The 24,203-nt window shown below is 27.9% G+C and overlaps 1 protein-coding gene across 2 annotated transcripts in view; it reads left to right on the top strand.

Moving 5' to 3' along the window:
- Npl4 (nuclear protein localization 4) overlaps positions 1-10,195 on the top strand; it is an 83,016-nt gene extending 72,821 nt beyond the window's left edge. For both annotated transcript variants that reach the window (XM_075374964.1, XM_075374963.1), the window contains exons 11-13: positions 1,095-1,246; positions 5,119-5,257; positions 9,319-10,195. In XM_075374964.1, coding sequence (XP_075231079.1) covers positions 1,095-1,246; positions 5,119-5,257; positions 9,319-9,579 — 552 coding nt within the window. In that variant the 3' untranslated portion in view covers positions 9,580-10,195. The remainder of the gene's footprint in view (positions 1-1,094; positions 1,247-5,118; positions 5,258-9,318) is intronic.
- The last annotated feature ends 14,008 nt before the right edge of the window (positions 10,196-24,203 follow it).

Raw genomic sequence — 24,203 nt, 5'->3', positions numbered from 1 at the left:
GTAGGTCGTATATGTGTGTGTTATCATGTATCTTTCCATTCTGCTGGGTTCAGTTCCTTGTTTTGATGGACATTAAAAAAGTAAATATTTCATCCACAATAGTCCCTAGGTAATGTGTAGAGTGAGCTGTAGAATGCATATATTTAGTAGATATTAACAATTCTAAAGTTTTTATGTGCTATTCTAACTTCTATTTTGTATAGTGCTGGTGAAATATGGAACTTGCCACTTTCATTATCCTTCCATTAACTGTGATGTGCATAGCATGATTCATATTTTATAGTTTGCAAAATTCAGTATGTCAGAAGGATACAGTGCTCACAAGATCTGTGAGCAGATATGTTTTTTTTTTTTTTTTTTTTTTTTTTTTAAATAATGCTGTTATGAGTGACAGTTCTGAGAGGAATTAGTGCTGAAAATTTAGATAGGGTTATACAGGTAGCACAATGAGGATAAAAGACACTTGATCACTACTGAAGACTTATTTAAACATTTGTTCTAGTCATGTAGAATAAATGTTTTTTCATGATACTGAACTTGCAAGTGAATGTTCACAAAGTTTGAGAGTGACTGTATGATGCAACAGAAAGGGTTTCTATAAGAAATGTGCAGAGTGGGTACCAAACAACTGGGTGTACAGAATTCAGAGCATGACCATTACTTTATTAATCCTTGCTACAATAAAATTAAATATAAATATCGCTTAGACATGGGTCAATTTGTGTGTGTGTGTTAATTTTGTTTTTTAAGTGGTAATTGCAGAGTATTTTTAATTTTTTCAGTGTTATATGTTGTTTTTTTTTTTGTATTTCTCTGTACTGGCCAACCTCGTTTCTTGTAATCTGCTTTACAAATTTATTTTAAAAGCATTTTGCAAAATGCAAATTTATTTTTGCAAAATTTTGAATAGCATCATTCAGCCATTTTCTACAACATAATTACTGTTTTTTTTTTTTTAGTATATAATCTACATTAGAACATCGTTGAGGTGGGAGAAATCAACTGGAATTTGTTGATGTCAATAAATATAATAATATTTTCAATTAAAATGTATATATATATATATATATATTTTTTTTTTTTTTTTGTTTTAGGAAAAGGATACATATGGGAATGAAGTACAAAGGTTGGCACGGCCATTACCAGTTGAATATTTGTTGTTAGATGTGCCTGCATCCACGCCGTTGACTCCAATATATACTTTCCATTTCGATTCAAATATACAACCATTTCCTGTAGAGAATAGGTAAGACTTTTCTATCTATTTACTTTGTCTATTTCTAAATTTTTTTTGGATTTTTTGGGTGGGTGGAGAAAATCAGAAGTTTTGTAGATCATGTATTTTAATAATGTTTGTTGCAGATAGATTATTATTTCTTTAAAAAATCTGACTAAAACTGGGTAAAGCTTGCAGGATTCTCATAACTTATAAATTAATCCAGTCTGCTACTTTTTTCTAAATTAAGACTTTCTACTATTGATTTCATTACATATTGAATCATCTTAGCATTATTTCAGGCAGATAATTACGTGTTTTTATCTCTTCTTTTATCTAATTTTTATTAAATTATTATAAAGGTCCATAGTTTTAGTAATGTTATAGAGGAGGCAGCAAGGAAATATATGTGAAAAATGAGAGAAAAATGAAAACTAAATAAAGGACTAAAACATAATATAAAAAATTATAACATTGAACAAAACATTATAGATATAGAGAATGCAATAGAAAAGATACCAATAGAACAACAGATGCACATAAGACATTTAGCAGCAGAATTAATTAAAAAATCAATTAAAGAAACTAACCAACAAAAATTAAATATAGTAAAAAAAAGATAAAAATAGAGAAAAAATAATATAAACAAGAAACTGAAAAAAAAATTGAACTAATTACAAAAGCAGATAAAGGAAATATAGTAGTTATCATTAAAAAAGATGATTATATAAAGAAAACAAAAGATTGTATAAGTAAAACACAATGTACAATAGAAAAGAAAGATAAAACCGAAATATATCAGAGAAATTATAAAAAAATCCAAAAATTAATTAAAGAAAATTGATTACAAATATATTAACATGAATCTGAGTATACCAATTATGAGAACACTGGTTAAAATCCATAAAGAGAATTTACTGATAAGACCTATAATAAGTTACACGAATGTGCCAGTATATAATTTAGCAGATATATTAAAAGACATGGGAATATGGAAAAACCAATATATTTTTAAAAATTCAGTTGAAATAGCAAAAAAATAAAATAACAGAAGACTGCAGAATTGTATCATTTGATGTAGAAAATTTATATCCATGTATATATACTATTAAAAGAAACTATAACATTTTAGAAAAGAAACTAAATCAGAAAAATTAAGTAATAACTTAAAAACAGAAATTATTGAAACTTTAGAAACAATTCTTCAGCAAAACCAGTTTAAATCTAATAATAACATACGAAGGATGGATTAGGCATGGGTACTTGCTATCAGTAATACTGAGCAAAGTATTCTCACAGAAGATATTATACCAGATATGAAAAAATACAAATGTTTGGAATATATTAGGTACATGGATGATGCTATTAGTATTTAAAAAAGAAATAAATAATAATGAAGAAACGATTTTAGAAGAAATGAACAAATTCCACTATAACATTAAATATAGGATTGAAAAGGAGAATAACGAAACTATTGATTTTGTAGACCTAACAGTAAAATGAAATAATAATAATTTAGATTTTGAAATATACAGAAAAGAAACCTGTATAGGTAACATCATAGCTTACGATTCAAATCACTCAATGGAGCATAAATTAGTGGCTTTTAGGTACATGGTAGATAGACTGCATAAATTAACATTAAAGAAACCAGCAAATAAAAAATAATTAATGTTTTTCAAATAGCAGAAAATAATTGATATAAAAAAAGAAATCAGAAAAATGAATAAAAATAGAAATAAATGAAACTAAAACAACAAACGATAAAGAATCATTTAAATGGAGTTAATTAACATTTATTAAGAAAGAAATTTACCCAATTAAAAATTCTTTAATAAATATAATATAAAAATGGCTATAAATACAAATAATACACTAAAAAGATTTTTAATAATAACATAGAAGAAAAAGATATTTACAATAGTAATGGTATATACAAAATAAATGTAAATGCAATGCAACATACATGGGATAAACTGTAAGAAAATAAAAAGTATGATATAATAAGATATAACAAACACCTGAGATCTTTCAGAAATAAAAAAAAAAATCGATTCTAATGCATTTAATAAAATAAGGACGTATCCCAATGAAAATGAAGAATCAATGAAATTAATTCACAAATGTGTTAAAGGAAAAAGAATGAACATTTTAGAAAATCTAGAAATCTTTAAATTAAAAAGTAATAAATAATAAAATGATTATAAATAAACAGATCAATAATCAAACAGATGTCCTTTTCAAGAACCTCAATTTATTGAGAGCAGGAAATAGATAAATAAATTTAAAAGATAAGTATAACCATTAATAACAAATAAACAAGAAGAAGGCCAGATAAGGCATGACGTCAAACATAGGGACTGGTGTTGACTAAACACTATATAAAAATTAACAGAAATATAAAGTATCAGTACAATAAGTTTTGACAATCGAGTGGTTCTGAAAGCATCAACAAGAGACAAAAGAATGAAGATAAGAAAGGTAAGCAGTACTAAACATAGAAACTGTAGTAATCTTAGCAGAAAAGATAATAGTAAATATTATCTTTACAACAATTTTAAGAATGAAAACCCCTTAGTTTAAAGAGGAATGCAAGGAAAAAGTGTAACAGAGACAGAAACAAAGAAACTTCTACAAAATCAGAGGAAAGCATTAAAAAATATAAAAAATTAGAATCATGAAAGAAAGAATTATAAAATCGTAAAAACTGTTGAGAATGAATATGTTGACGATTCAGTCAAGCCAATAGAATGGCAAATTATGGTTGAAATTTTTTTATCTACTGGTGAGATTTTTCTGAAAGGAATTTGTTCCTCATATTGCATATAGAATAGAATTAAGAATGATGAGGAAATTGTTTTAATGGAGACTGACAGAAATTGTGCTTTTCGTATGGAAAGATTATTTTGAGAAGCTCTAGAATGCAGAGGAAAATTTAATTAGGGATGAACCAGTCATATTCCAAAATGTTGAACTGTTTGTGGAAGTAGCTACTGGAGAGGTAGAAGGAGCAGTCAAACTGTTAAAAAAAAACATAAAATTGAGGGGAATGATGCAGTAACCAGAGAAATGTTAAAAGGAGGAAAAGTGCATATGTCAATGAAAATTATCAAAAAGCAGTAGAGGATTATAACCCTTACTTCTGATACACATGAAATATCTCTGAAGTAGTAGCTTGAAAATAAAAGGATATTTATGAAATAAGAATAAATCGACAATAAATAACCTTTTTTATTAGCAAATCTACTTTTGGTAGGTACAGTTGCCATTTAATTAGTTAATGGCGTAGTGCAGCTATTTTTTTTTAATGACCATATTAGTTAAAAAAAAAAAATACATTTTCATGGGGAAATGACTTATTTAGCAAAATAATTGGATTTAGGTAGGCCATTTTTTAAATTATTTTTATGAAGTTTTGGTTGGCCAAAAAAAGGTATTTTATACACGCATAATTGTAATCGTGCAAAATTATTTTTCCTGTAGTTTTAAAAAGACTTCCAGCTTTTTGTCCTGTTAGCTGGTCATTTCCATTAATAAATGACTGGTAATAACATTTCTGAATACAGTTTCATTTTACTTCAGTTTTCTATGGGAAACTGCTTTAAAGCTTCTCGTATTAAACAAGGTTTCAGCCAGTGGAATTTATCTTTATTTCATACCCTTCAATTTCCTGGCTGTTACTCCCTAGATATTCTAGATATTGTGGAAAGTAAGTTGTAAAGAATGCAATTCTAGGTAGCTGGGTCTCTTGGTATGACAGTACCAAGAGACCCAACAACACTACTAATTTATTAAACAAAAATGTCTAACTTTGTATAAAGATGTACTGGTATTTGGTTTTATTTTAGTTAATATTTGGCATATTAATAATTTTTTCTGTTTTTTTTTTTTTTTTTTTACAGATTGATAGATGGTCATATACAAGATTTTTCACAGTTGTCTAATTATCTGCAACAATTTTCACCTAATCAATTTTTGAATGCAGTTTCAGATTTTCATTTATTGTTATATATTGCAGTTATGGATATGCTACCAATGAGGGTAAACTTTTTTATCTTAACAAGTAATTTTAAACAAAGGTATACAGCATTCACCTACCTTTTTGAGACCTTACTATATGTTGAAATATTAATCAAATTTATTGACAATAGTGATAACTAAAGTATACACACCTGCCATTTATTACATCTCAAAAAACATTATTTTGTGAAAATAACTCCCATTTAGATGCTGTCCATTTAGTTCCACTTGATTAACAATTCATTACACTGTAACTTCTTATAATGTTATAGGTGTGCATCTTGAACTTTAATCAACAGCTGTCCTTAAATGCTCAATGTACTTTGGTATTCACACAGATTTCATACTTCCTCCCAGTTCCAGTTTTCTTGACTAATGCAGAAGCAGTAGCACTACAAAATTTCTCTACCCAGTTCATAATGGTGTAGCGATTGGTGGTTACCCTTCCATGTCTTCCAATGTAGAAATGTCGCTAAATACTTGGTGTGTCATAACAATGGATTCACTTTTCTTAAAAAATGTTTTGCTAGTGAGTGATTGTGTGATTTGCAGCCTAACCAGTGTTTCATGTATTCTGAAGTGGTATCTCTAGCTGAACAGGCACGAGCACATATCTCCACTATTGGATCCACATGAATACTGGGTGAGTCAAAGTGGTAGGTTAATGCTGGTACACCTGGTGTTTGTGGTGTTAGTGGTAATCTTTTCACACTCAATGTGTAAGTGTTATTGTAATTGTAAAGATAAATTTCAGATTTGTATTGAATGCTACATTTTAATAATGGTTTTGGAGTTAAAAAAAATAATTTCTTTCAAAATATCATTCTGCGTGTCAATTTTGGTGTATAGAGCCCAATCTGGCATGGCAGTAAATCATTGGATCATTGAATTAATTTTTTGCTCCTTAACTGAAATTTTTGTTTTTACCTAGAGTAATTTTTTTTTTTTTAAATGATCTAAGTATAACAATTGTTTTTTGTTTAAATATAAATTTTGTTTTACAAAGTAGTAGGAGAGCTCTTGGAGTACTGTTACATATATAGTTTTCAAAAATTTTATTTATTATTTCTATCAAAAATAGTATACAAAGTCAAATTCTTCCTAGCATATTAAAAGTATTATCCACGATGCAGTTTTAAAAATGTTTCCTTAAAAATGAACAGAAAATAAGAAGGAAGTATGTCTTATTCATATTTGTTTCATTAGATTCTACACATTACAGCCAAACAACTTTAACACAATTAAAATGTGATAAAAGATAATAAAAATGGTATTAAAAAATTAATAACTTACACAAAGGTTAAAATGGGATTTAGAAATTCACAGCTATTTTTTTACCCTAATGATTATGTTCAACTAGTGAACAATAAGCAATCACCTCACGGCCCAATGAGATAAAGATGTTATGTAGATGGTTTGTAAATGTACAGACTCAGGCCAACCATTCCTGAGATGTGTGGTTAATTGAACTCAAATCACCAAAGTACACTATCCACTGTCTGGTATTTTAATTAATTAAAATTCATTCATATTTAAAATAAAATTAATAGAAAAGTATTAAAGAAAAAGAGAATTTGGATTTAAAAAGGAAAGAAGACTGGAATAAAAGAACTTTAGCCTAGGTCTTTCTTTTTTATTATTGTGAGCTTGGATAACCTTACATGAATTCTAATGAGGAAGATGAGCTGCTTGAAATTATTAGTGAATAATTGTCAAATCCTTCTTGGGAGTTAGATTCAAGACCAGCTGATCTAGAAACATGCAATCTGTTGTATTATAAGCGAGTGGCTGAACAGTTAACTAAAAAACCTCAATACTGTTTTATAAAAATAATGAAAAAATAAATTTTCCATATTTTCGTGTAAAAAAATAAACAATAAAATTATTGATGTTAAGTGTGCATTTTGACATAGAAAGGATCAGTAAAATCACAACAAACTTACTTGATGAGGTGCTTCATTAATAAACTCCTGTTAGTTATTAAATAACAGTAAAACTGTAAACCATGAGGTTTAGAAATATGCGTTTAGGAAAGCAAATATTTGCTCGCTGATACTATTACTTCATGTTAATTATTTATTTATTGGAAGAGGGAGTGGGTTTCTCATAAATTGCGTTGTCTACTTCCAAAAACTGATATCCTATATCCTGTTCAACTAGAAGATCCAACATCTACATTAGAAAAATTGCTCCAGAAATTTGAAATCATTTCCTTTCAAGGATGATATTCTTTGTGGTCTCAGGGAGCTTGTAACAAACTATCCAGAAATTTCATTCGGAGAAGACTCCTATTAAATAATGTTTCCAGAACAATCGTATGTCCAGTAATAATCTAACTGAATGAAGGAATTCTTTGGGTGCAATTAGTTTAGAAACAAAACAAACAAATACACAGGAAAATTAATTAAAATTATGTGAACAAATATTAAAAACATTAATATTTGTTAAGAAGCCGATCTGTGCGAAAATTTTGCAAAATAACTCTGCTTTGTTTATATAATTCTGTCACTGATGTGACAGATGGAGTTAAAACGTTTATAAAAATAAAAACAAATCACGTTAATGCAGTAATAATTTATTTCTAAACAGAGGAAAAGTAAGTTCAATGATTGAAATCTTACAGAAAAAAATGTACAGAACATTAGAAAACGTGAAAAATACAACTGCTATAAAACAACTGATACCGGTTGCATTACAGTGACCAGATGATGGCGTGTCATCAATGGGCCAATTGAATGCATCAATGGGCCAGTGAAACAAATTTGAATTTTACCTACCTTTTTTGCACTTTCAACACTTTTCACTCTTTTTTGTGTTAAATCTGTTTGATGCATCAAACAACCCTGTTTGATGCAACCCTGGGTGGGGGGTGATCCACCCCTGGGTGGGGGTAATTCTCTATCCAGCATTACCATATTTATGAGGACTTGTGTTGATGACATCTTGCAAATGGTACACAATTGTTGTTTTTTCTTAACCTATTATATAAAGAGAGATAAGTTTATAATACTACTTTGATTAACAGTACACCTGCATAAATTGACTTTTGAAAAGTTTTTTTCTCTTTTGATTTAATACATACAAATATTTTGCAAAATCAGTATGTGAACCCACTTGTTGGCTGTTTAAATGTTAATGCATGCTGTTTTCCTTTTTTTATTAAATAGCTTTTGTGTAAGTTGAATTATTTGCAGATTAAAAAGTAAGGTGGAATTCTTGTCTGTTAGCAGAGATTTCATATAAGTGTGGAATATTGTACAGGCATTATATATGTTTGTACAATTATTTAAATATAGAACACTATGAAGTTAGTGTATTTTTTCTTGGCACATGATTAATACCACCAACAGTTTGACGGAAATTCTTCTTTCTTTCCTTCATAATTTATTTCCATCCCATTGTTAATTAAAATTATGAAATCGTATAAGTACTGTTAAAACAGATAGTTGTATGAAAATTTATCTTTAGTGAAAGCTAAATTGTAATTCTTTTAAATGGTCACAAAAATTAAAATTATTCATCATGACAAGGAAAACTTTATTTTTAAAGTTAAATAATCATTTTTATAAAAAATATAGCTTGTTGAAGAACTTCGGTTCTCATAAAGCTGAAAACAGAGTATTTTTTCATAAGTGCTACACGTTTTTTGTAATTAAATTGAAATTCTCCAAAGTGATATAAAAAGAGAAAGGTTTAATACAGTCTAATACTCAATTTTATTCATTAACTCGTTCATTATAACATGTAAATATTTAAAGATGAACCTTTTCTTTTATGAAATGTACATTACAGTTGTTACCATTGAGCATAATTGGAAAAAATTGTCTATAATTCTATACCTTACAGCATTATTTTTGGCTCTGTCATAGCTGTAAAAATATCTAAGATAATAGATTTATAATTTTCTTTTTAAAAAACTGAACATCTGAATGGATTTATGTGTATGTTCTAAATTAACTTTGAGAATATTTTTGTCATGTTGTTTAATACGTATGAATCTTTGTTGTATGGCAAGCATTTTGGGTGTCCTGTTGAAGTGGAAACAATGTGTATGTTATAAATGACATATTATTTTATTATAGGAACACATGAAACCGCTATTAACTGCTGTTAGAGAAAGAGATAATGATAAGGTTATTGAATGGTCGCAGTCAGAACACTGGGCGACGGTTGAGCAATTAATAGCTGCTTCAGGTACATCCGGCGCTGTTGGATCGCATCATTCTGCACCAACACCACCTCTTGATTCTAATTCACCTGCTGCCCAGTGGACTTGTCCGCATTGCACTTTCTTAAATTTACCTCATCTCCATGCCTGCGATATGTGTAGCTTACCGCGGTAATCTACGACTAGTGTCTTCTTATTTTTGTTTTATTTTTATTTTATTTAATTATTATTATTTTTTAATTTAATTTGGATTGAATGAATTGAATAATAATTGATAACAATCTGTTGTAATAAACATTGTAATACTTATTTTGACCCTTTCATTGTTAATAAGAAAAGAAGCAAAAAGATAAAATACATGTACATTTATTCTTATCGATTAAAAATAAAGAAAAAATTTTTTAAATATTATGTTTGTGATTTTTCTTCTTTATAATTTAGAATGTTCCATTAAAATAAAATGAATTTATGTAGACATACATAAAATTCACGATTGTAGGATTACATTTTCTATAAGTGAATAGCAAGATATTTATGTCTTTCAGAAATCTTCTGTTAAAAAATAAGGTAATTTATAAAGATATACTTTGTGTATATAAAAGAAATATTAAAGGTAACAAATTTACTATATTTTAAATTAAGGGTTGTTGTATATAAATATCGTACATGGAAATTTTATGCAGTCTTAACAAAGTATTAAATGTTATAATGTATTTATGTAGTTTTTATGAATATGGGTTATATAATTTTGATTTTATTCTGTCAAAAAATAAAGTAAGTAGTAAAATTGATATGTTTTTCTGGTTATTTTATGTTAACAGAGTTTATAGAAACTTCTTTCATTCCTCATTTATTTATTTCACATGCTTAATTTGTTTAACAAATAATAAATTAAGCATGAACATATGTTAAGTAAATACAGACATAGTTTTGACAAGTTGTAAGAAATAGTTTTCTCCTTTAATTGTTTTTGGTTTGTAATCAATAAACATCCATGAAATTTTTACTTCGGTTGTTTTTTTCTGTTACGGGTTGTACTTAAAGGAATAAAAAGATTTAAAGAAAAATACATTTTTTTAGTGCATGATTTGATAATTTTTGTTTATCGATTTATGTAGTTATTTGTTAGATTTAACAGCCTGATAAAACTTTGGGTTCTCTTATTTCATCTCTTTATATATTCTGATAAAAGCAGGTGTGTGAGAATCTTATTTTTGGTAATGTTTATTTGTAAAAAAATCTAAATTTGCATCATTGTTGTTTTATTTTAAAACAGTATTTAATGATAAATTGTGAAAAATCTGTAAACTATAAGTATAATGTGAAGATGAACTTAAAGGATAAATACATATTTGGCAATTATCATTTCATTTGTTATGTTATGTCGTATGTTTAAGTTGTTGTTTAAGCTAAAGATAAATATCACTAAGATTAATGGTTATGTTATGGAAAACCATACTTTAGAGCTTTACGGCCTAAGTAGAAAAAAATAATCACATCTGTAACAATATTAATAAAAACATCTTTATTATTTTATTTTATATTTTTTGTTATTGTTAATATTTATGACATTTAAATCTTGACCCTCAGGTTTTATTGACATTTCATAATTTTTTTCTTATTTTTTATAAGCAGATCCATTTAAATATAGTTTAAATGGACCTGCTATATTTAAAAAGCATTTTAATTATTTTTAAAAAATTTTTAATTATTTATATCACTTCTTTATGTTGTCTGTATAGAAAACATGTACGGTTGTAATTTGTTATTTTTGGTTTTGCTGTTCACAAATTTAATTTTAATTAAATGTTTACAGGTTTTTCTACTTTATCATTGGAGAAATTTAGTTTTATTTTATGATATTAAGTTAGTTAACGCACAACATAGAAATCTTGAAATTTCTATAGACTAATTGAATGGTGGTGGATAAATCTCTTATTGTCTTAATAGCCTGCAATTTAAATTTTATATGTGCATAACCTAAGTTATATTAATGCTTGCATTAATATAACTTTGACAAAGATATGTTTTCTTTCAACATAGAAGATTCAGAAATAATAGAATTGAAATAGAATACTTATTTTTAACCATGATACTCATTTGTAACATTTTTAAACGTATTTAGTTATTTTTTTAGAAAGATTTTTTATTCTTAGATGTGTTTGGCAAAATGAGTTAGCCTTTAATTGCATTTAAAAATATTAAGACATCTGTACATGTGCTGCATTTACATTATTAATTTATTAACAGTGCTGTATTAATTTATTTTCAGTGTTAGTTGTTTGTTTTGGAAATTTAATTTCATGATATTTTTTTATTAACTAAAAAATTTCCTCAATTTTTGTCCATGAAACTGTAGTATATTTTTGTATTTCAATTAATTATTTTATTTTATTCTCTCTCACATTTACATGGTTTATAGAGATGGTTATGAAATAAACCAAAAATTTAATATTTTCGTAAGATAATTAATTTTTGGAGCCCTGTGTCCAGAAAGTGGTTTTTACAATAATATCTGTGATTGTGTCTCTCTCTCTCGGTGTGTGTGTGTTTGCTTATACCTACTCACAGCCTGAAATATTCGACCAGTTTTGATGAAATTTGATAATGAGTTTATTTTCTGCAAAGATTTTTTTGTTTTAAGAATGAATTTTATAAAAAAAAGTATAATAATAAAAATTAAAGTAGATACAAAAATGTGTAAATTTAATTCATATACATTTTCTAATACTGTTAAAAGACAAATGGAGTAGAATATCGTTAACTAAAAACTACTGCTCTATTTTGTAAAAAGCAAAACAATAAAATTTTTAACAATTTAAATTTCATATGTGTGTGTGTGTGTGTGTGTGTGTGCATGCATGCACACACACACACACACACACACAGAGAGAGAGAGAGAGAGAGAGAGAGAGAGAGAGAGAGAGAGAGAGAGAGAGAGAGAGAGAAAGATTGCTTCAGAACTTCTCCTGGGACTTTCATAACCTATTCTACTCATGAAAATAATGGTAAAAGTTCATATAAACATATGTTTTAAAATGCTTTGTTTGTGAGGGTTACACATTTGGGGGCTAGTGAAAGATTTCACTTGGATTTCAGCTACCCTGGTGAAATGAAATTGCACTGAAATTTTAGGACGTTAATTAAGCGGCAGAGTTAGTGATTTATTATGGTTTTTGACCTGAAAAATCGATTAAAATAAGTCACAGAACCATATCTGCAGTAGTTTTTGAGAAATCTGGAGTGAAAATCAATAAATTAGGGTAAAAAACCCTGTTTTTTATGTTTGATGTGAAATAATTTAGATGGATAATAAACACATAAAAACTTTAAACAAAACATGTAAAAAATCTAGTTCTGAAACAAAATAGTGTAAGATAAATTGAATAAAACAAAGAAAAGTTAGAAAAATTTGAATTTTATTTAGAAATATTACATCTTTACATTTGTCAGAAAAGAACTTATTTAATGTAACCAAAAACCACATTTTTTGTGGTGATGTAAAAAATCTGTAAAAACAAAATATGTTTTATTTTTAAATAAAAATTACTTAGATAATATTTTTTTTATTGACAGAAATACAATAAATTATTTGAAAAGTTATTATTTCAAAGTTAGCAATAAAAAAACTACACCTGATCAACAGTGTGCAATACACGCAGTATTAGTGATTATATCATTCTGTAAGGAATATTAAGTATACTGGGTAATGTGATTTGTGCTGTCATTGGCAAAGTTTTTCGGTGAATATTAGTTTGAATGTGATCGGTTTGCCATTGAAGTAATCATTATTGTACTTATTTATAACGGAGAAATGCTGATATGGTATTCATTTTGGGTGTGTGTAATTATAATGCTACAGCTGTTGCTCTTAAATATGAAATATATTTTTTCAAATCCCAGGATTCCAGATCCCAAAATCATTTGCACAACTTTTCGCAATCTTCAGGAAAGAGGTTCACTACCTAGTATTCACAGCAGCTATGAATGATCTGTCCAACGTGATGCTGTTATTGATGAAATTATTATTGTTGCAGTTCAGTTGTCACTACACAATGTCTTTCTAAGTAGATTGGAGTTTCACATTCAATGGTTTGGAGGACACTTAATCAAACAAGTTTTATCCTTATCATAAACAGCCAGTTAGTTAAATATCTATGCCCAGGAGATGGTCCACTTCGTCTGGAGTTCTGCAATTGGTGGAGTACAAATTGACAACTCTATAATTATGTTTTTTTACTGATGAGACAAATTTTACTTGATATGGTGTCAAACTTATGCAATAAATATACATGGGCAGAAGTAAATCCTCATGAAACGGTGGAAGGCAGTTTTCAACACTGATTTAGTGTCAGTGTATAGTACAGCCTTCTTCGCAATCAGCTGTTTGGACCGTTCATATTATCAGGCTGCTTAAATGCTGAGGTCTACTTGTAGTTTCTGCAAGAAAAATTGCCGCAACTTCTGAAGATGTTCCTCTAGCACTGAGATGCAAAGTATACTTACAGCATGATTGTGCACCTCCCTACTTAATCATTTTCCTGAGAAATGGATCAGTTGTGGAGGTCCAGATTCTTGGCCACCAAGATCACTTGATCTAACACCTTTAGATTTTTGCATCTGAAGATGGATGAAAAATATTGTAATTATACAAAACAAAAATATATTCTCATAAGGAATTATCGTCATTATGGATATGGCTGTGCAACTTAAGGACAGTTCTGAAGAACTAAACGGGCAACAAAAGCAGTACAGAAGTGTTCCAAGAAATGTGTAGAAAATGGCTGGCTCATTTTTGAACATTTATTATAAACTGGTGCGTATAATGCACTTTGGTCTAAGTATACTGTTTCTAAATAAAATTCAAATTTTTATAACTTTTCTTTGTTTTATTCAACTTAACCATTTTTTTTTTCAGAATTAAATTCTCTGCAAGTTTTGTGTAAAAGTTTTGTGTTTTTTTTACCCATTTAACAAAGTTATTTTACGTCAAACATAAAAAATTGGATTTTTGTCCCAATTTATTGGTTTTCACCCCAGGTTTCTCAAAAACAACTGCAGGTACAGTTCTGTGACCTACTTTAATCAATTTTCAGGTTAAAAACTAATAAATCACTAATTCTGCCCCTTAATTATTAAACTAAAATTTTCACTACGACCTTATTTCACCAGAGTAGCTGAAATTCGAGCAAAATCTTTCACTAGCCATAACTTACAAATGAAGCATTTTAGGACATATGTTTACATCCTTTGAAGTAATACCTGATGGTGATTCCTGAAGGCTAAACAGGAAAAAAAGAAAAAGAGGACATACGTTTACGAGAACTTTTTCCATTATTTTCTCGAGTAGAATAGGTTAAGAAAGTACCGGGAGAACTTCATGATACACTTGGTATATGTATATATACACACACAAAGTGCACATTTCACACTTTCTATACCAGTGTAAATTACTATTGATAAATACAGTGGCAGCGCATATTAATTTCTCCCTTACAATTTTATAGTCATTATTTCTCTGATGATGGAGCTATCCAATAGGTTTTGGCAATCCAAAATCAATTTTACTTATATGATTTATAATGTAGGATGCTTAGCTATATTCTCTTACTACCATTTTTAAATCAATTTGGCTTTAAACTAACCTAGAACACCTTTATTGCATGAATAGGAGTAAACTCCTACCTTTAAACTGCCTTTTTTTTTTTTTTATTGTCTGGATAGAAAATACAATATACCAAGGATGTACAATTCATTTGTTTGCAGGTTATTCAAAAGTTCATCAAGCATATGAATTGAAATTTCTTAGGATATTTACAAATTAATTTTTATTTCTTTAAAAACCAATAACATTTCATCAGAAATTTTTTGTGAGTCGGTGGTTTCAATAAACAATGAATTGGAAGCATTGTGGGAAGTTGAGACAATTTTATGAATTTACTATAAATATTTAACCAAAAATTTTACAAATGCATATTTTGTGGTATCTGTATGTATAACTTACAAAAAACTACATTATGTAATGTGGCTGTGAGTACTTTATGGTGTAGTGTATATTTGAGAAAGTATGCAGTATGTCTTTACACCATTTATGCTATATTGTTAATATTTATCAGATAAATATTACGTTTATTTCACAATTTTATTATGATAATTCTATTCAGTTTAATACTGTTTGGTATTTGATTTAACTACTTTTCTGTTGTTGAGACGTATTATATTATTCTGGATACAAGTAAGAATATTGAAAAATGAATTTATCACAATCTGTGAAGTATAACAGTAATTAGTTTCATGCTATTTTACAGTGTCACGTTATTATAAATGATGAAGTGATTTTTTAAATAAGTAACACGTAAATCTAAAAAAATTCAATATGAATATTTACTAAAAATCCCCATGTAAAATTACTGGACTTGAACAAAAACATTTCTTTTATCATTACATTTGGGGACATTAATTTATAGCTTTTTTTTCTTATAGTTGTATACATGTAAAGCATCTGTGGTAAAAGGGGCATTAATTATAGTTGTTTTCTTAAGTAATGATGTTCAGTATCCATATAAACCATTACTTAATTTTAGTTTGTTGCACCAGTCTTTTTGCATATAATGAGGATGTCACTTGTAGAACCAAACATCTCTGCTGTTTGGTGGGATGGAATCTGATATGCAGCAGTGTAATAGCTTGGTTTAGTTCAGTAAAGAAGGGAACAAAAAACAACTCGAGTTTCCTTTCTGTAGTAAGCCTACAAATTAAAAAAATATTTTATTCAAATTATGATTATTATAATGATGTGTGTGTGTGTGTGTGTGCATATGTATGCGTGTATAAATAAGATGGTATGATAGATAAATATAAAGTTTTTTTTAAGAAATTAATTTTTAATAAAACATTTTAAAAAGTTTCTTCCATTTGGTACCTGTCATTCAGTTTTAATTTTAGTAAATAGAACTTTAAAAACTATGTTTACTATGATGATAAGATAGAAAACAAAAAAAATATTGTTTATCTAATTATATAGTACAATAGTAATAATATAATACATTCTAAATAACTAATGGCTGAAGTATTCTATAGTAATAATGATTGAAAAAATATAAATTAAAATTTTTTATTAGTTTTAAATCAATGCTTAGTTTTGTTACACTGTTACTTTATATTGTATTATTGAATTTAATAACATAACTAAAAAGGTTTATACATTATTATAGAAATGGCATTATTTTTTCATTGAAGCTATTGATGTGTACTGTTACATTAAAACTATTTTGCTGAGTATGATGAGTTGGTGGTATCCTAGCTGAGTTGGAGTGGAATATGTTAAAAGCTAAGGTTCAAAGATGACCTCCAGTAAAGCCCATAAGGGCTCAGAATGGTGAAGGGGGGCAGGGGTGTCTTCCTCTACAGGGTCAGGGTGGACCAAATGATCTACAGAAATCATTGCAATCTTATAACAAGTGAAATAACATGTAAACATTTTTTCTTTATTAAACAGGATAATCTAAAAACCTAGTAAGAGATGCTTGATGAAGATCAATTAAAAAGAAAATCCATCTAAAAAGATTAAAAGATATAACAAAAGTTATACCATTCTACTATATGATAGAATGTTGTCTGTCAAATTGTTAGGTGTTTAAAATGTTCTAAAAATAATTTAAGATATTTTAATGAGTTTTTGTTGTAACTGTGTAGTTTTGGGATTTTAACTTCTGATTTAAAAATATCTTAAAAAATCAGTATAAATTCATATTAAACTTGTTTCAAAAATTTTGGTTTGCTGATTTTTGATATTTTGTGCTCAGTGATAAAAAACAAATTGCTTTAACAAAAGAGATTTTGATCTGTCAAATTTTCTACTTTTTCTAAATGATTATGAAGTGGCTGAAAATATCGTAAAAAAAATTTCTAAAAATATATCGATTTAGTATTATTTCAAAATTTGATATTATACTTTTCTGTTCTTGCAAGATTTATTAAAAATTGATTTTACTTGCCTCAATGCATTTTCTCTTGAATTTTACCAAAAACTTGTCTTTGAGTCTTCTTACAGTATGTTTTTTGCATAATGAGTTTTTCAGAATTCATGTATATAACTTTTTTTTAAGATTTCCATACACCAGCTTATACTATTGTTGTTTATTTCTTGTTTTAAAACATGTTTAGTTAATACATCTTCATGATTGCTAGTATAAGCAATTTACATGTAATATTTGAATTATGAAGAAGTTTAAAAAGAATTTATAAAAATTTTAGGGAAATAAACTTGAACTACAGTTTCTGTACATTTTAACTAATAAAATGTTGATTCTTTTAAGTTAAAAATATCAAAAATGAAAATAGTCTTGAGATATGTTACAGTAAAAGCAGTAGTGTAAAAAGAATTAAGAAGTATTTATACTGTCGAAATCAGTAGCAGTAGAGGAAAAAGTATCATAGTGTGATATACAGGATGGGCAGAAAAACCTAATAATTTTTTGAATAAAATAACAGTAATTACAAAGAGCTTGTTTTTATTCTTATGCATACAAGTCAATGTATGCCATTATTGTTGAAAAACCAGTTTTTTTGTTTACATTAGGAAGATGTATTTTACTTTAAATGTGGAAAACACATGTTCCAAATGCCACATTATTTGATCTACAGATTGATGGAATCAATTGCTGAAACTTCACATTTCGCAGCTTGGATCCTGGTATGGTGCCACCTCACATTGAATTGATGCTTCTAGTAGCGAATATAGTTTTCTGTGGTACATTTTGAATTTTAAATAGCCCTGTAGAGAAGTTGATGTAAATGTAGGTCAGAAAACAGTTCGTTAGTGTGGCTCTAGAAACATTTAGCCCTGCTTTCGTTCCCTTTGTGATATTAAACCATACTAAAATTCTTGGGGTACAAATTTAGGTGTAAATTTGGTGCTTCGTTATGGTTTTTGATCTAAGAAATTGAACAAAAATGATCCCAGACCTCTAACTCACTTAGATTTTAAGAAAAGAGCAATGAAATGTGAAAATTTTTGTCAGAAAATACACTTTTATAGGGGTTTAATATAAAATAACTTTGTTAATTTACCAATAAACAAATAGAAATTTCAAGTTATCTTTGTAGAGAATTTACTTCTGAGAAAATTGATGTAAATAACATCTATTAAAATTGAACACAAATTTGAGAATTTCAACTTTAATTTAGAAACAAAACATACAAACTGGATCGGAAAAGTGATATGATTTTAAACAGAACAGTTTTCATCAATGTTTGTACAACATTATTTGAGTAAAAAGAAATCAAAAACTTCTCAATAACAGAAAAAATAGATAAAAAATAAATTTAAAAAAATAATCACCTTTTTCTTTTTTTTTCAATAAATTATTAAATATCAGAATTGTTACTTGACAAAGCTACAAACATTCCTTCTAAGCAGTTTCTCAATGGCCGCCACTCTGTTCAGTGCGTAATTCAACTCAGCTAATCCATGCTAGTTGGGCACGCCTAACTGCATCATTATTCCTAATAATAGAACAAACTTATATTATACAATTTCTCAATTCTTCTGGTGTGCCAAATATATTACATATATTATCCTTTGTTAAGTTTCTTTTACTATTTCAGTTTTTATTCCCATTATTGTCTTATCATTGTAGTTTTGAACTTATTTTATTAATATTTTAATATCCAAGAAGGACTCTTTTCTTATTTTGACCTGGCCAATGATAACAAAATCATTTTCACCCAAAAAAAAAACAAGTGGAATAGACTAATGACTTCATCCAACCCCAAAGGAAAAAATCCACTGATGTGAGATTGGGAGATTGAAGTGGCCATTTTACTGGTCTGTTTCATCCATTGCATACCAAATGCATTATTTAAATGATTCATCACATCACTACAGTAATGAGCATGTGCACCATCATTGAAAAACCACATCCACACTCTATCTGTAACTGGAACATCCCAAGAGTTTCATCAGATTTATTTGCAAAAAATTCAAGTACTGGTCTCCATTAAGGCTTGACGGTAAGAAAAAAGGCCCTACAAGATCACCTAGAAGACCACACCACACATTAGCAAAAAAGTGCTTTGAAAATGACTGATGATGTTCACATCATCCTGATTCTCAAGAATTTGGTACTTTTCTAATTAACCACTGACATAATTTCATCCATTTAAATCTGGTGGCAGTAATTCTTGTTCACATGTTTATTAAATGGGTATAATTGTTACTTCTGTAATGTTTGCCACATACTTGATTGCAAAACATGAAAGTGATGTGAAAATCTTCTGGTGCTTGAGGTGGTTGATAATTTTAACTCTTATTCAATATTGCTTCTACGGCATTGGCATTTCTCACAAAACATTCCTGACCAGCATGAATTTTTGTGATTTAAGCATACCTGTTTCTCGATTTCTCCAGAGCCTCAAATGTTTTACAATCCGGTACTCTTTGATGTGGATAAATTTCCCAATATTCACGCACATTAGCCAATCCATTTTTATTTACATTATCTTAAATTAACATGTCTTTCAACTCCAAATGAATACAGATTTTGGTATCATATATCGTGAATGACAGACCGAACAATAAAAGCACAAACACTGCTCAAATGAATATTCAAATGCTAGATGCTAAACTTAATTGTTGATCAGCTTTATTGCCGACCTATGAAAAAATACAAATTTTTAATGTTTTAGGACATCTTTCAAATTTATTTTTATCATTTTTAGCATTTGTATGTAAATTGTTCTATTTAAAATTGTTTCACTTTTCCGATCCAGTTTTTATGTTTGGTTTCTAATTAAAGTTGAACTTCTCAAATTTGTGTTTAATTTTAATAGATGTTATTTATATCAATTTTCTCAGAATTAAATTCTCTACAAAGTTAACTAGAAATTTTTATTTGTTTATTGGTAAATTAATAAAGTTATTTTATTCCAAAGCTTTAAATGTGTTTTCTGACAAAACGTTTTTGTGTTTTACACCTTTTTTCTTAAAACCTAAGTAAGATAGAGATCTGGGAACTTGTTTATTCAATTTCTTCGATTAAATCCATAAGGAAGCTCCAAATTTACCCCTCAATTTGTACCCCAAGAAATCTAGTACAGTTATATTTCACAAAGGGTGCAGAAAACTGAGTTAAATGTTTCTGACATATGTGTATATGAACTTTTCTTCTTAATATAAACTTGCTCAGCCAATCCGCAAAGTACAGAATTAAAGAACACCTTACCTTACTTTTTTTTCATTTTCAAAGCGCTTTTGGGCCTAAGCCCATCTTCAGTAATTTTAATTTTTTTCTTTTTTACATTTACCTATATTAAAGTAATGATACTTAAAATTTTTAGAACAAATATTTGTTCAGTCAATAAAAACTTTTTTTTTTTAAATTTAGAACGTTATATTATTTTAAATCTTTAGCATGCTGTCAATATATCAATACGGTACTGTACTCAATATGTTGAATACAGTAATATATATTCTGGTTTACAACTACCTGTTAAATCCAAAACCAGATTTCAAACCATATTGTGAAATCAGAAAAAATGCTGCTTTTATTTACTCTGACCTCGCGCAGTATTTATTATCCAATCTTTAACTCAAGTTGTGAAAGAATCCAGTTTAATCAAAAAATTGTGTGGACCAAATATTTTAGGAATATGATGTTTTCACAAGTAAAATTATTTATTGATACTTGTTTTCATATTCCAGTTTTGTTTCAAAAAGTCTACCCAGCTGACCTGTAAGAGAAAGTAGCTGTGGGGTTCATTCACTGTACGTCTCTTGATTTCAAAATTTGAAGAGATATTTACATGTTGGAAGTCCACAGTATTGACAAGTTATCTTCCACCCGTACTATGAATATTTTGTCATTAATGTAACTGGATGTTGTCATATGCAAGAGTAGAGCACATTCAATTACTGTAGTCTTATGTAAATTCCTTTGTCATCATTTTGTAGTCGACACAAGAATGACCAAACTGAAAAGAATTTAATAAAAGTTTCAGAATAAACTTATCATAACCCTGATTAAACTCTTAACTGTGTTTTAATTTTTAATTATTTGTGTGGAAATATCCTTCTCCTTAAAAATAAAGCCAATAGTATAATATCAATTTAAATTTAAAGTTTTCAATGTAGACTCCAAAACCCTTTTAATAGAAAGTATTTTATTGGAAAAACCACTAAGAATATTTTTCATCAAAATATTTCAAAGATAACAACCAAATAGACTTTTGCAATTTAATTTTTTTTTTATTTACCACAAAGTATCAAATTCTTTTTTTAAAAATTATAATGTATTTAATTAGTATGATGTTTTTATTATTTTGTTTCAGTATTTACACATCCTTAATTTATCAGTAAATATGAGTCAGCCATTTGTGATTACTTGGTCACAATCATCAAGTATTATTATTTTTGTATAACATATGACGGAAAAAAAATTATGTTAAATTGTAAGTACTATAGTTTTTTTTTTACTTTTTTATATAACAGATTCACCAAGAAGTTTGAAGTTGTTTTTGATTATAATTTATGCAATCTTACTTTTTGTAATTTATTAATTATTATTATTATTATTAATTATTTATTAATTTTTTGTACTTTTTGAAATTTAGTTACTTTATTCAAACTTTCATGTCTGAATTTATCACTTGATTCTGCCAAACAAGGAACTCTCAGTTTCAGCCAGCCTTCTTGGCTTTAGAGCCATTGGCGAAGTAATTTTAATACATAATACTGCATGATAAAGGTTTTTTATACTTGTGCTATTCTGCAATTTAGAATAGACGTAGTTTATGCTGAAATGGGAAAATACACTTCCAAAATAAAATACTAATATAACTCTTGCTTTGTAGACCTATAACAAGCACTTATAGATGAAGAAGGAGATAGCATTGCTAGTAAATGATCAAACACCATTAGAACCCCTGGAAATATTTTTCAAGTTCTGAATCATCTCTGTAGCTATAAAAAGCTCACCGTTTACCATCTAGAAAGCTGTTAGCTTCATTTGGACAGCTTTAGAATTTCATAATTTTGACTTAAACTTTGATGTCGCTGCTAACTTATTACCTAAGCTACAGGTTTCTGATTTTGCCAAAATCTAGGTTATTACTTATTAAAATTCTTACAAATTTTGCATATTAATATATATAACCTATTCTATGCGTAGTAATTGTGAGGGTTCATCATCAGTTTCTTATTCTTTGAAATCAGATATTTATCTGAATTATTTTCTGTATTCTCTTCTGAAATCGGTTTCATTTTGCGTTTCTTTTTCTAGCACCAGATTACATAATTTTTTCCCTCTGTGAATTGATACTATGTACTCCTGCAACCACATATCTGTATTCTTTTCTCTCCCCAACTCTTGCGCTTCTTTTTAGACCTATCATATCATCACATTTTATTACGGTTTTTTTTTTAAAACTATTTTCTATTAATAATTCATTATTTATAGATGTGATTTTGATTTCTGGAGTTTCCATCAACTGTTAATATGGTTTGGTCAGGTTTTAATTCATGTAATAATTTTTTTTCTATCTCTTCATTTTTTTTTCAATTCATCATGTATCCATCTTTACTAATTTGTAGTCAGCACAATGTCTCTTGTTGGTCCATAATAACAATAATTTTGGAATCTCTGCATAACCTTATGCAATTCATCTGATGTCTCTAAACATCTCTTGATCTCACCCATTTTAATTGTATCTAATATACCTCACCTATATCTCACCTACTATAATTTAACATATTTTTATTTATTTATTTTTTTAATATTTTTTTTGAGTTTTTACAATTACTCATTTACATACAAATTTCTGCAAACTTAGTTTCTCTTTCAGTCTTTGGTCTAGTCAGTGATCGTTGATTTGTTTGCCTCACTTTACTATTATGGCATTCCAGCCCCTCCTCCATTGTTATTAGATTTTTATCGCATTTTATATATTGACTGTATCATCAATTTCTTCATACATCTATTTATTTGGAGAAGTTATTTAGATCTATGTTAATAATCTAATTAGTAATCAAAGATTCTATTTTCCTTGTTACCTTCTTTATTTCTAAACTACCCAATTTTATGATTTTCATTTCCCATTTTTAATTATCTACCCTACTATTCTTTTTTAAATTTCTAAGATTTCAATCGCTAATTGAAAGTTCAACATAATGCTTATGTTTTCTGAAGAAAATACTTATCTTATAGATATTAAAGAAAAGAAACCGAGAGAAATAGTTCCATAGAAAATACAGCTGTTTTTGTTTTTTTTTAACCTTACATTATTTGAAATACTATGCGTTTGTTATTGAGATTGTACAGTAACACTATCTGCTTCTGAAAGACTTGCAAGTTCCTGCGCTAACAATGTTTCTTTAATTCGTACTACACCTTTATTTAACGTCTTAAATAAAGTTTTAAAATTACTTAAAAGTTTTGGAATTTTTTATTCATACTGGTGGTCAATGCTGTAGACCACTAGCATCATTATGTTCTTCTCTTTAGGTACTGTGCTTTGCTGTATGTTACACTTAACTTTCCTAAAGTACCTTTCCTAGAGAAATAGAAGATAAAAACTGCATCAGTCATGTACATTTTTATACACTAGCAGGGAATTAAAAAATCTTATTGACAGTGTTTTAGTGTATTTAGATTTTGTGCACTTTTGTCACTGTGTGATGGATCAGGAATTTTATTCATATGATATACACCTACTCTATTATCAATATATAAAACTAGTACCAAATCTATATTTTTTCCTTGATGTTGTTCAGTTTTTTTTATAGGTGATTTCTTTTTTCCA

This window comes from Lycorma delicatula, chromosome 9 (genome assembly GCF_047948215.1).
Source record: "Lycorma delicatula isolate Av1 chromosome 9, ASM4794821v1, whole genome shotgun sequence".
Lineage (NCBI taxonomy): Eukaryota > Metazoa > Arthropoda > Insecta > Hemiptera > Fulgoridae > Lycorma > Lycorma delicatula.
Note: the sequence above shows the minus strand (reverse complement) of the source record. Positions and strands in the feature narration are given on the sequence as shown.